The following is a 14227-nucleotide window of genomic DNA, read 5'->3' as shown; positions in this document are numbered from 1 at the left end:
CACACAAATCTCCGTCACACACATATCTAGTCCATTTGTAGTATTACTGTTCTTCACAGAGATACGAGGCGGAGATGAACTGACGTTCAAGGAGCCGCCCTTTACAAAAACACATTTCCACATGACCACATTAGCTATGCGTTATTCGATGCTTATCAAGGGAAAACTATTCCGATCGAAATCTGTCATTTACTTTTTGTGTTAAAATTAAAAAACCAATTTTTATTGCACTTCGATAGCGCGCTTCTTTGTACTAACTCTCCTTTTGGTGACAAAAAGGTTACTAAATAGTTAGTTAATAATTCTATAAAGGTCATTTATAAATTTTGCGACGAGAAGTATTTTTTAACAATTTTCAAAGCCGGAGTTGTCCCGGCAAGGAGACAATTTAACAATTTTCAAAGCCGGAGTTGTCCCGCCTCAACACTGACTCAGAGAGCCAGTGTTGAGGCGGGGATGGTGGGGAGACGCCTGCGCGGAGTCTTGCACAGCCCTCACCTTCCAATCGCTTCTCCCTCAAGACTTTAATCGCTTCTCCAGGAAGAAATCGGAGTCGCTTCTCCCTCAAGACTTTAATCGCTTCTCCAGGAAGAAATCGGAGTCGCTTCTCCCACCCTTGTCATTCACAACAACTGGAAAGACTCAAAGAGACAACGTTTTCGTTAGTTTCTCAGTTTTAGGCCAAGCTGGGGTACTAGAAACTTTTTTCAGTTACCATAAAGCTCTCTATTTGAGATACTTCACTAACGATCATTCGTGACTACGACCCTTCATTCTGAGTGCCTGGCACTCAGTAGTTGACCGATTTATCTCTCTCTCTCTCTCTCTCTCTCTCTCTCTGTTGTTGGGGCTAAGAGTTGAGTTAAGAGCAGTAGAACAAAAGTTTTCGAGGCTGGCCACGGTATATGCATAGTTGTAGACCACCTCCTCTTGGTGTAGATGGGCACTGGGCAGGCTTTCCAGGCCAGCGCCTTCCTGGTGACAAAGTGGCCAGAAAGAACTAAACAACACACACACACATACACACACAATGTACCTAGGCGGAGTTGAAGCTGACGTTTGGGTGCTGCTGCTCTACATAAAATACTATACATATAATACTGCCACCCTTCAACCGGTACCCAAATATCGTCCTTTTTTTTTTTTTTAATCCCGTCGGATCACGTCCCTTGCCATTGTCGATCAAGTACTTCGTATGGACCGCATGTCACGAACCTGCAGTGTCACATTTACCGGTTCTCACCGCGATGCGTGTACTACCACGTGTGGAAGAACGGCCGATTACGAAAACACGTGAGTGGTCATAATGTTTTGACTGGAGAGCGTATCATTAATGCAATCAGAAAATTCCACCAAACTAAGAGAGTTTATAATTATTAAAAAGCTATTTAAGTATATATGAATGTTATTTAATCTTTAAAAATTTTATTGATAAGTAACTTTTAAATATTAGACTTGTGGCACGATGTTTAGGCTCATTAGTGCCAACTTTAGGAACCTTTGCTCGAAAATCCAATATTATTAATACTGAGTATAATTAGTCCTGAATTCAAAATGCTCTATTAAGTAACATAATATTAAATATACAGGTATTATAAAACTTACACTATTCTTTCTCATGTACCATAAGCATACCATGATGAAAGTACATCTCATAAACGAAATGTCTTCGAAATACCATAACCTTAGTTCATGGTCTGTATAACTTTATTTATCTCAATGGCCTTTGCCACAATAACATATCACAGTAGTAATAACAGTTCATGCTTTCATGTAATAAACATTATATTTTCATCGAATGCATTGGTGCTTCCTGCTTTTAAGTTTTAATTAAGTAAACTTCAAATCCCAAATTCACTTGAGTGGCTTTCTAAAGCACTCCCAAGAAACTTATAAGTGCGTGAGTATTTTTACCTTCTGAAGTCTGGTTTAATGATGCACTAAAACTTAACACTGGCTTATATCAACTTTGCAAAGATAATTTATTTATGTACACACAGGAAGAGGGAAAGAAGGAACTTGTAAGTAGTGTTTTATTACTCGAAACTTTAAATTTAAACCCTAAGGGAAGAAGTTTATTTGATCGTGCATAGGCCGCAATAGAGAGTAAACTTGATTATGTCTAGGATGTATGATATTCCCACAGATAACCAAGTTTTTTTTTTAAACTAATTTTCTGTATACATTTACTAAACCATCTTAATGTACAGCAGAACGAACATTATAATTTAATAACTTAAAATATCCTTTTAGAACTTTGGTTCGTAAAATATTTTGTCGCTTCTTAAATATTCTGCCAAATCAAATTGCTACAGGTACCACGTACAACATAAATTTTAACTACAGTTTCAGTGTAGAGCAATAACTGTTTATGTCTAGTAACCAGAGGCATCTACTGAAATCACTGAACCTCTGCAAATTTATATTTATAATTTGGTTTGTCTGCGTATAATTCACAAGGTATGGTCACTAAGAAAATATTAGCTTCAATCCATGCAACTTTTAACATATAAAAATAAAATATTCACAAAATATTTACGTATTTAAAATGTTACATCCAAATTCCATATAACATTTATGGAGAAGCTTTATTGAATTGTCTTGAGAAGAGATTTTGGAAATACTTCCGAATATTCTAAAAATTTAATCTATTTATAAAAAGAGAAAATTTTTTGCGAGCGAGGTCAGTGGACTTTTGAAAGTGATCAAGTGCAAAAGCAAAAACATTTTTTCTGCAATGGAATAGATATCTCATACAGTGCACTCGCCACCTTTTCGAATAAACTTTTTAAAGAGATTGCTGAACACAATTTATCAAATAATTGTCAATATAAATCCCTAATAACATGGAGAAAATACTGAAAGCGAAAAAAAAAAGTCTGTATTTCAATTTTATCGAATTTAAATTTTATTTCAAGTTACTTGTTTTAAATACATACCCATTTTATTACATTTGTAATTTAGAGTAGCTCACTTGTCATTCAAAGTTTATTTAACTCTGAATATCAAATAGAATTTTTTTATTTAGATTTCTTTTTTTTTTTAATACTGTATAAAACTTTGTTTTTATTTTAGAAATCCCACTTGGTTTGCTTATATTTTGAAACCACTTAGTTTGTTTATATTTTGGAAACCCCACTTGGTTTGTTTATTTATTTGAAATAGTGCGATAACCAGGCAACTTAACATCCATTATTATGTAATATCTTTCCAGTTTTCACCAGTTTTAATCTGTGGTCTTTAAAAGTAGAGGAATTTTTAAAATGAAAAAAAAAAAAAAAAAAAGGTTATGCTTAAAATTATAATATTTCGTGTTTATATCCCATGATAGTCAGTCATACAGCAAGTGAGAGCAATTGATTTCATTGTCAGGACAGTCACACAGACGCTCGGTTAACATTGGCTCAGGCATTTCAATAGTGGAGCAAGGATTCCATTACACAATGAACGTACCAGCGCACAAGCAAGTTATCACATGAAATTATCCTACCTAAGAGGAATGCATGTTTTGAGCTCAAAACAAGTGTTCATTAAATCGTTTATCTGTTATATAGGAATGAAACCTATTTGCCAAATTAAAATTTAAGATAAAAATTAATAATCTTGTGCCAAACTGTTGAACTAAAACCTCTCATACGCTTGGTAGGAATTTATTTAAGGGTAGTTATATAAATTCTCATTATTAACACCTATAAGACGTCAAATACATGTAATGTCTTCGGAATGTAAAGATCTTAGCAAGAATAAAGAACTGTAAAGAAAGAAAGAAAGAATCGTAATATACTGTTAAATTGTGGGTTTGAAGGTATTGAACTTTAGAAGAAAAGCGAGCTCATCAATTTATTCATGTAGCGATTTTTTCATGCGAATGACATCTGAACTTAAACACAGAGATCAAAACAATTCCATGAAGAACTTGCAAGCTCAAAAGCTGTTTTAAGTTGATAACACATGTTCCACGTAGTCGCCTTTCTGTGTAGGAACGTGGCGAAGTTGAATAGAGCACTTCGATAAAAGAGCCTTGAGAGCTGAGTAGAAGATGGAAAGGATTTTCCCATTTAATCGAAGCATTTGATTCGCGTGTGTGTGCTTGCTTGCTGGTTTGCTGAAGACCCTAGATACCAAATGGACACACGTGTCTTTGCTTTCGGAGAGATCGCTTCCTCCTTCTGAATGCAGTAAATAGCTTTTTCTTTCTCTCAAACAACATTTTGTCTAAGTTCCACAAGCGATCTCGTTTGCCATGTGATACGTGTATATCTCTTCACCCAAAAGTTTTATCGTTTTTGATTTCTTTAAAAATTATAATTCTCACAATTTTATTTACTTCTTAAATTCATTTGCCTACTATAAAGTTTTTATTCACGTATCTAATAAATAATATTATTATTTTCTGTCGCATGTTATTTAATTATTTATCGATATTTATTGAATTGTTAATTTTCTTCAACATAAATTAGATGGATCTTGTAAAATTAACCAGCAGCGCTCCTATCGGAAAATATTTTATTATTTATGTAGCAGACGCAGTCGGCGATATCCGGAAGTGGCATTAACTCTCTAAAGTTTTTTTTTTTTTTTGAAATATTGGAATTAATGTTGAATTTAATGTCAAAATACGACTTAGAACTTTATTAAATCTTCACAACTTGGAAAAGTAAGTAACGATATTTATGGAGCTAAATTTAATGTCAGATATGTATAAATACGTGTATTGCTCTTCACCCAAAAGTTTTTGATTTCTTTAAAAATTATAATTATCACAATTTTATTTACTTATTAAATTCATTCGCATACTATAAAGTTTTTATTCACGTATCAAATAAATAATAATATTATTTTCTGTTGCGTGATATTTAATTATTTATAGTTATTTATTGAATTCTTAATTTCCTCAAAATAAATAAGATGGAGCTTGTAAAACTAACCAGCAGCGCCTCTGTCGGAAAATATTTTATCATTTAAGTAGCAGACGTCGGTAGAGATATTGGAAGTAGTGTTTTATCTGTGTGAAGTTTTTTTTTTCAGAAATAATAGAATTAATCTTGCGTTAAATGTCTAAAAGCGACTTAGAACTTTATTAAATCTTCATGACAATATGGAAAAGTAAGTAACGGTATTTCTGGAGCTAGATTTAATGATATGAGATATGTATAAATACCTTTGCAATTAGTCCTACTATATGAACTTTATGGAACCGAGATGTTCGTAGTTTGATTATTCCTTCTTTTTTTTTTTTTTTTTTAATTTTGTATAAATGATTTTAGCCATCATCAATGAAGTAATCAGTATTGTAGGCTACTGATTACTATTAGTTATTAAATAACTTAATTAATTACTTTTTATTATTAATGTACGTAAATAACTTTATTCAATAATTATACTCGTATTTTTATTAAAATTTTTATTAAAATAGTATCAATGATTTTTATTAAAATAGTATCAATACATGGGAATGAAAACAAAATAATAATAATTTTGCATAAAAATAGTCAACGTAAGTAGTAATTTTTAAACCACATTTATTACTATTAACACTATAAATGACGATTTTTAGCTATATATGCCATCCTCAGTGGCTGAGTCTCAGGCGAGAATAGCAAAGTTTTTTTCTCTCGGAAAATTCTGATTAGGCGAGGATCTCTTTTAATTATGTATGGTTAGTTAAATTATAATTTCTCATTGCTTTGAATTATAAAAACTACTAGTTAATCTAATCTCCTTTCCCAAGATAATATATTTATATTCAATAATTGGGATTTTTTATAGCATAACCCCCACGAATATCAAGACTAACTGTATTCATGCAGTTTTGCATGAATACAAAAATTACCATTGATGGTAATTTTTGCCATTGCCATCAAAGGGGTGGCACGAGTAATTACAGACCTGTTAGTTTAACTTCTGTTGCCGGGAAAATAATGGAGTCACTGGTAAAGGAAGTAATGCAGATCCATCTAGACAAGACTAGTTATACTTCAGGCAGTGTATGGATTTGTTAAGGGGATATCTTGTCTGATCAATCTGATTGGATACTACGATGCAGTCACAAAGGAATTGGATGCAAAATATAATTTTGATATCATATTCTTCGATTTCAGGAAAGCTTTTGATACGGTTTTGCATAAAAGACTGCTGTACAAATTGGAGCAGTGTAGCATTGAGGGCAAAGTTGCTACTGTGGATGAAGAGATGGTTGAGTCGGGGAAGGAAGGCAGAGTGGTTAGCAGCGGGCACTGGTCTTCATGGAGTAGTGTTATTAGTGGAGTCCCCCAGGGTTCGGTGTTGGGGCCATTGTTGTTTTCTATATTTATCAATGATATTGATGAATGAAGTAATATCGTGTTTAACTCCAAGTTTGCAGACAATACAAAGGTTGGCGGGGCGGTTAATGATAGTAATGACAGTATGCTACTGCAACAGGATCTAGAAAAAGTTAGACAAATGGGTTAAGAAATGGCAGTTGAAGTTTAGTATTAACAAATGCAAAGTACTGCATATGGGTAGCGGTAACCCCACAGGAACGTACCAACTGTGTGGTACTGCACGCAGGGTTGGTTAGTTGGTTGGTTGTTGAGCTTAAGGAGGTAATCATGCAGTCAGATATAAAGTTCTGTGAGCAATGCAGACAGGCTGCTAGTGCAGCTCATGGGTATTGTCAATGATATATAAAGGAAATATGCTAGCAGGAATAAGGAGGCGATTATCCCATTGTATAAGGCAATGATCAGGCCACATCTTGAGTACTGCATACAGTCTGGAGGCCTAATTTTAGGAAGGATGTGGAGCTGCTGGAACAAATATAGAAAAGGACAACGAGATTGGTGGGGGGGGAACAAAGGGGGTGCTCTTACCAAGAACGGCTTCAATTCTGCAAATTGTAGTGTCTGGAGACTAGGCACCTGCGAGGTGATCTGATTGAGGTTTAAGGCTTTGAATGGATTGAGCAAGCTCATTGCTCATTGGTGATCTGACTAAGGTTTAAGGCGTTGAATGGATTGAGCAAGCTCATCGCTGATGGGGGGGGGGGAGTTATTCCTCTTGCTTAGACCACATACACATAAGGGGGCACAAATTCAAACTGAGAAAGGACGGTTGCAGAATAGATGTGTTGAAGTTTGACTTGAGCTAGCTGGTGGTTGATTGCTGGAACAAACTTCCATCTGTTGTAGAAATTGATAGCTTAAATAAATTTAAGGAAGAACTAGACAACCTATTGGAGAGAATGAATTGGTGACTCCATCACCCTCCCACCTCCTCCTTTTGTCCCCGGACTTTACCTGCTGAAGATTGCTCTGCATCAATTACCACTGCAAACCACCTGCTTCCATCAGTGTGACTCCTTCCATGATGTTATATGGGTTATGCGAGTCCCCCATTCTTTCCAGAAAAAAAAAAAGAGAGAGAACCTCAATGCGTCACTGAATAATTTCGTGAGATGATGTTCATTCAATTGCAGGAGTGTGACTCCAACTGCGTTGTCAGCTCCGGTTCAAACGGGCTATTTTTTTTGTTGAGGTAATGTTAAAAGGTGTACTGATCCTTCTTGCGAGAGCGGCAGTTACCAATCCAGGCTGCTACTGAAATTTTTCTATCATAAAGGACTACTTGCTTCGAGCTTAAAATAGATTGAGTGACAGATATCAGTGTGGAAAAGAAATTAAGTTTGTGCATTAATTCAACCGCATTTACTTACGAAAATGCGGTACACATCGATATGAAATATGGGCTCCTTGAACAGCCAAACGTCGCGATGGGGAGGAGAAAAGATAGCGAATGCCATGTTGGTGAATATTGAGTTGTGCTTCTTGCACTTGCCTGTGAAATGGTCAGCAGTGATATCGTGTATTGAGTCTTCGTCTCTGCGACTCCTAAGTGATCCCTCTGTGGGCTCGGGGAGTTGACAACGTTGCATCATATTCCAAAGGAGTTCAGTGGGCAACAGATCTGGTAAAAGCAGGCTAAGGAAGCATGTCCATGTCCCCTAGATACTGTCGGGTTGCCGACCGGGCTAGCCGGGTGGGTAAAGTGCCTGCCTGGCAACCTAAAGGTCGCGGGTTCGAATGCCGCCTCGGGCTTGGATCAAAGTACTGCAAAAAAAAACCTTGGGAGGTGCATTATGGCCACAGAAGCTGATGCGCCAACAACTACCAGAAAAAAAAAAAAAAAAAAAAATTACTGTCGGGTTGTAGAGCTGTATGTGGATGGGGGTATGTCCTGTCCTGTCCTGTGTTTGCGGTATCGAGCATAGAACGGGCAGAAGCAGTGGTCTTAGAACGGTTTCAACATATTGTCTTGGCGTCAGTAACGACCAGGAGTGAACAGCTACCGTTACTAATGGATCCCCTGTACCATGATTCGGGATGTTCGCCCGGTATGCCACTACCTGCATGGTTTTACTCAGGCCTGTATTGCCACTTACTTATTGACGAGTCACGGCACTATTTGTTATTTACATGTAAAATAATTGTATAATGTTGCTTTTGTTTCAACAAGTGTACATTGTTGCTAGTTGGATTTTTTTTCGCTGGCCTCCAATTCTGGGCAGCCTTGGGGGCGGGATTGTTGGCACCTACCGATATAGCATTTTTTCCATTGGGTACGGGATTTGTGCATTATAGCACACACAGAGAATGGTTGATCCTGGTGTTGGATAGTCCCTGTTGGCGAAATGGCCTGACACTACACTTTTTTTCAGGCCTGTTTTGCAGAGGTTCTGAGCTATCACAGGAGTAATAGGTGGAAATGGGCTTATATCTAAGAGTTACCCTTCATACCAGGACACACACATGCATATGTACACAAGGGCTACAGCATATATAAGAGTATGTATATAAATCTTGTGTATAAATTGTTTAATATGTATCTTCAGAATGTATATACAGTTGTGTGTTAATAAATGAAAAAAAATGCCGCAGGGCCAGGAGCATCATCTCTTGGACACACTCGAAGAATATAAGAACCTCACTAGATTCGCACAGGAACTCTTTGCCAGAAGAAGAACCCGTTGTGCGATCAGGAACTAAGGGCATAGTATGCCTTGTAGCAGACATGAAACTTCGACAACAACCAGACTATGAGCAAATACACCAGCACTGAAACCCAAATTGTCTGACCCAACCAACCTACCTGAATAGGACCCGCACCACAGAAATGATGGGCCCACTGAATGGAAAAGGTTCTGGACCACCCTACCTGATGATGGGAACAGGATAAATGGACCAGACCCCTCCGGGATGCAAAAGTCAACTACGAGACACTCTACCCTGGTCGGGCATCTAGCCTATGAACGTCTGACCTAAACTTACCTGGACGGGCACATGGCCCATGAATGACATGGTGGCATTGGTTCTGGCCGCCTCGTTGGACCCGTGTCTTTTCCCGACCTTGAACAGCAGATTTGCTGTCAGTGCGCCAATTGGCGACCCGAGCTGGGCGCTCTTGTCTGGTTTGCTTTTCACTTCCCTTCCCTTCCCTGGCAGGGGGGGGGAGGTGACTAAAAAAAAAAAAAAAAAAAAAAAAAAACTATTATATTTAGGCCACCCGAATAATTAAATTCTGCCGTGCTGTGTCTTATGTCTGTTAATTGCGTGTGTTCTATGGTCGATTTGTCTGTTTGCTGGACGAAAAGCCCTAGTTTCTAAGGGGGGAAACCTTGCTATCTACGCCTGAGACCAACTAACTCAGCTACGGAGTGAAAAAATCCCATTAAAGTTCCTCGCGTCATCGACGGGTTTCGAACCGGGGCCTTTTCCACCCGGTGTGGGGAGGACGGTGATGATACCACTGTGCTACCGCGCAGACCGGGGGGGAGGTGACTGTCGTCTTGTCTCCTCCCTCCTCGCCATCCCCATTTTTCGCTCTGGTGGGGCATGGGCATGCTCCACTGACACCTATTGGGGTCGCCTTCCCCATTGACTCCATATTTCTGTCTCTCCCCCAGGCTTAGTCTCCTACCCACTATATCTGTACACAATGCCTTACACGTCCAAATTACTGTTCGCCAATGTTTTCGGCCTTCCCAATCCTAGCGCTATCACCCCTACGCGAAAGTTCAACATTTTCTTTTTTTTTTTATATATGTTCTAGCCACTGAAATCTCAGGAAATTAGGTAGCAGGACCTGCCAGAGTAAATCTAAAACTACTGGGTTCCTGGTCTGCCTCCACGGGCGAAAGTAGGCAATGTTGGGCCTCAGCAGGGGTCCAGCGGCTAAATGGCCAAAAGAACAACGGTGCATAACACTACACGTACGGCGCCTCCGTAGCCAGGTGGGAAGGAGCAGCAGTGCGTAGCACACGCTTCTTGATTAGACCGGGGTTCGAGCCCGTCACCACCAAATACGGAGGATGCGGAAAGGTCAAGGAATGACCACCGCATATCCCGGAGCAATATAGCCTTAGTTGCTAATGCTCCTAAAAACCAAAATAACAACAACAACTACACGTATACAATATCCATTCACTTTAAAATCTCTGGCCTTTCCAGTGAACTGGCACACCCACAATAAAAGCAACGCAGAGATGGGGTGGGGGGGGGGACCTCAAGTACCGCTTGACACTAAATACACTTTACGCTTTACTTATGCCACCCCCTGAAGCGTCCTGGATTACTTCTGTGCCCTGGCATGTCTCCAAAGGTGCGTATGATTGTCACTGAATCCTAAACAGAAACACCATTCTTGTTCCCAAGAAGCTTACATCACTGCAGATGCTGACGACAATGGAAATGACGGCGAGAATGCGGCCCACTTCTCGCAATCATCTGTTAATTGTGTTCCGAACACGGGAATAACCCTACGTTTATTGGCAAACTGGGTTGCGATAGATCTGTTTTCTGTCGCTAATCGGCAGATCCTTGGACTCCTCTCTGACGTTCTTCTGATCCTACCAGAGGCCTTGGGCCGTGTATGGGTTCCATCGTACACCAATTTCAGAACGTACAACCGTTTTGGCTGCACAGCCCATACGAATGGCGGTTTGTCGTATTGATCATTCTGCTTCTGACAAGCCTACTTGTCCAACCCATTTCAAAGCCCATCTGGTGTACGTAACATTGTCTTACCTGTATTAAAGGCATTACACATTGTTAGGCGGTTGTTATTCGTTCACCGTTTTATTTGCCCGCTAACGTTTACACACATGTTATGGACCCTGAAGACTTCTACGTCAAAGCAGTAAGAGACGTTATTGAAAAAACACTCCAGATTTCAACGTCAGGGCAGTAACAGACATGTTATTGAGCAATCTACTGCGCTATCAGCTCGACGTACTAATCGTTTACATCCATATACGTCACAGTTTTGCATGCAGATTTTTTATTAAAATTTTAATGGCGACCAGTGATCCCGATTTTTATTCGTTCGTTTTAGTTATTAATAAAATTTGATTTGTTGTTTACCTTCTGGTACTAGTCTAACAACGCGTCGAAAATGCACCTGAGACAAGCACTTCGTTTAATTTTCCCAACATCTGCCACACGACAGGAGCGATATCTCCTAGCCTTTACTCGTGTGAATACCCCATTCACGACCATTCTTCCCCTCCCCCCCGACTGCTCTCTTTCTTCCACCTTACGATGCGAAGGACGCCACCAAACTTAGTGGCAACTGTTTTCAACAAAGCTAGCAAACACTCGAAGTGTGTTCTGAGGGCTAAGCGTGTTCCTCGGTTGTAATGACGTTTTATACTGTCCGCGGAAATGTTAGCAATCCACTGTACAGTGACCGACGATAAATCAAACAGGAGTCGGTAGCAGAGGGTCTGTAAGCTCTCGTAATCCCCCTTTCAGGTCCTCGGGTTTATTGCCTTCCTAGGGGTGATCGGAGAATTAAATTCCACGTAATCCACCTTTGTGTAGGATTAGCTTGTTTGAAATATGAGCGTGTCGTGTTCGCTGTCACGCCGGTATTGAGAAAGTAAATAAATCTCTTATGAATCAATGTGACAACAGTAAAAGAAAAACACTGAAATTAATCTCGCTGTCATTCAATGATTAGGAAGGTACTTGCAAAGGAATCATTGATTCGTTGTCTTTACTCAAGGAGAACGATTTGACCAACTCCATACTTCTGATGTTTAATCTCGTTAACCTTTGCTAGGTTATCGATGGATTTGCAGAATACAGAACGAGTGGTCTGATTCACTGATTCGTCAATAACTTGAACCTGATAAGAACACCTTACCTCATTGTTCGTCATCTGCGAAAAAATAACTTTATTTTTCTTACTTGTTCATGAGATATTTTAATTGTTACCAAACTACTCTGCTCTTACTTGCCTATGTGAAGTGGTATGTATGTGTATTAGGCACCAAAGCAACTAAGGTTATGAGGCTTCAGTATATCGTGTTTTTAAATTGTGTGTTCGTAGTCGATTTGCCTCTTTGTTGCATCTAAAATCCGAGTTTCCAAGAGAAAAGCCGTGCAACTTAAAAAAAAAAGTCCCTAAAAATTCCTAGCGTCATTTACGGGGTTCAGATCCAGGCCATTTCCACCCAGTGTGCAGTGGGCGGTGATTATATAATATGCTACCCTCAAAAGTTGTGAAGCCACTAGGTCTATGAGGCATCAGTATGTAATGTCTAGTTGCATGGTCCTTCAGTCGGTTTGCTGTAGGGTGGACGGAAAACCCGAGTTTTTGGGAATTCTATCAGACAGGTAACACAAGCAACTTATTTAGGAGTTACATTGCACAAAACTTCAGCTTTGACATTAATATCACGAAAATGGTTAGTAGGTAATTAAGATCGTGGGATCATAAAATTTTTAAAAAAATCGCCGATCTCACAAATATGTATTGCCTCGTGCAAATATATTGCATTTAACTGATGAATAAAAAAAAAGAAAAAAAGAAATTAAAGTCGCCACATTGGTACATTAAAACATGCTCATTAATATTGGAAAGAGAATAAATTTAAAGGGACTAGAATTAAAGTACGCAACTTCAAGTACCTCTAAAAGCCTTTAAAGTACGCAACTTATTTAGATAAATCACTTGAGACTTTTAATAATTTAAATATATCCTGCTTTTGATTAACTAATGCTATAATTAACGGAATCATTGTTAAAATCTTATACTTACTCACTAAATCCCTTGTATACGGTAGCATATGAGCCTTCTCCTAATTGCTCCAACTTGATATAAGACTCCGACCTCCCGAATCCCAGACTGCCCTAAAGAAGAAATTTAAAAGGCACGAAGTAGTTAAGATGGCGTTTCAACTGTCCATGGGTGGACTGTCTGGGATACATCTATTACTTGAATATAACTAATAATAATATACAAATGACATTATAACTAACATTAGACCATACAACAAATGAATGAATGAAATGCCTAAATCAGAAATGGCTGCTATTTGGGCCATATGTGATTATTTTAAGACATCTCAGTCACTTTTGTTATTGAATTCGATGTTGTAAAAATATTTATGTCCCTTTTTATATCTTCTTCGCTCAGGCATTCACTAATATCCCCGAGGCCACTTTCTTGACGTTTGTTTTTTTAAGTCGGTAAACGAAATAAAATTTCTAGCTACTACACTGCAGCCAATTCCCCCTTTATATAAGTCTAATTCTTGTTAATAACAATTTCCTCTTAGTGGGCGTACAGTTTTCCTCTAACACTAGACGAACGAAAAGCTATACATCTGCTGAAACTGTTTAAGATATTTTCTGTGCTTGAATAAAAAAAGGAATAAAAATCGTTCTTTAAAAGCTATTTCATTTTGATTCCTTAAAAACTACCTGAGCCTCGCATTTTTATCGTGCGAGCGCGCAGGCGTGCGTGTGTATCCTTTACCTAAGTCTTATTTTTCTCGCTACTTCCACAGACATCTGAAATGGCTATCCTGTGCCCAAGCAGGCGTAGAGGAGGTATCACCAGAGATACAGATACTAAAATATCCCGTTATTGCACTCCAGGGTGAAGAAGAAAATCAGGGAAACGTATGAAAGACGGCCGTAATCTCGTCTGAGGCAATAACACAAAACTCCGAACACAACGAAACTGTAAAGCTTGCTTTCACCACCTTAATGACCCTATCAGTCTTTGATCTTAACACCTCTGGTCCTTGGATTCTTTTTGGTGATGTCATGCACAGCTTAATATAGCTCAGTGGAGGTATGGATTCCTTTTTTCCTGTTTCGTTTTTCTTTCTTTTTTTTAAGTGGTAAATTTCGCCTTTTGATTTATTTTGGTGAAGTTTTCTAAATAAAACTTTTAACTA

The 14227-nt window shown here is 38.5% G+C and overlaps 1 protein-coding gene across 3 annotated transcripts in view; it reads right to left on the bottom strand.

The window, feature by feature from the left end:
• The window catches only part of LOC150091747 (cyclin-dependent kinase 14-like), a 205235-nt gene that overhangs the window by 82025 nt on the left and 108983 nt on the right, over positions 1-14227 (bottom strand). For all 3 annotated transcript variants that reach the window (XM_090385502.1, XM_090385511.1, XM_090385519.1), the window contains exon 6: positions 13081-13172. In XM_090385502.1, coding sequence (XP_090241628.1) covers positions 13081-13172 — 92 coding nt within the window. The remainder of the gene's footprint in view (positions 1-13080; positions 13173-14227) is intronic.

Source organism: Mastigoproctus giganteus, chromosome 1 (assembly GCF_048544385.1).
Source record: "Mastigoproctus giganteus isolate SK-2022 chromosome 1, ASM4854438v1, whole genome shotgun sequence".
NCBI classification, from domain to species: domain Eukaryota; kingdom Metazoa; phylum Arthropoda; class Arachnida; order Uropygi; family Thelyphonidae; genus Mastigoproctus; species Mastigoproctus giganteus.
The sequence above is the reverse complement of the archived record's forward strand: the minus strand, read 5'-3'. Positions and strand labels throughout refer to the sequence as shown.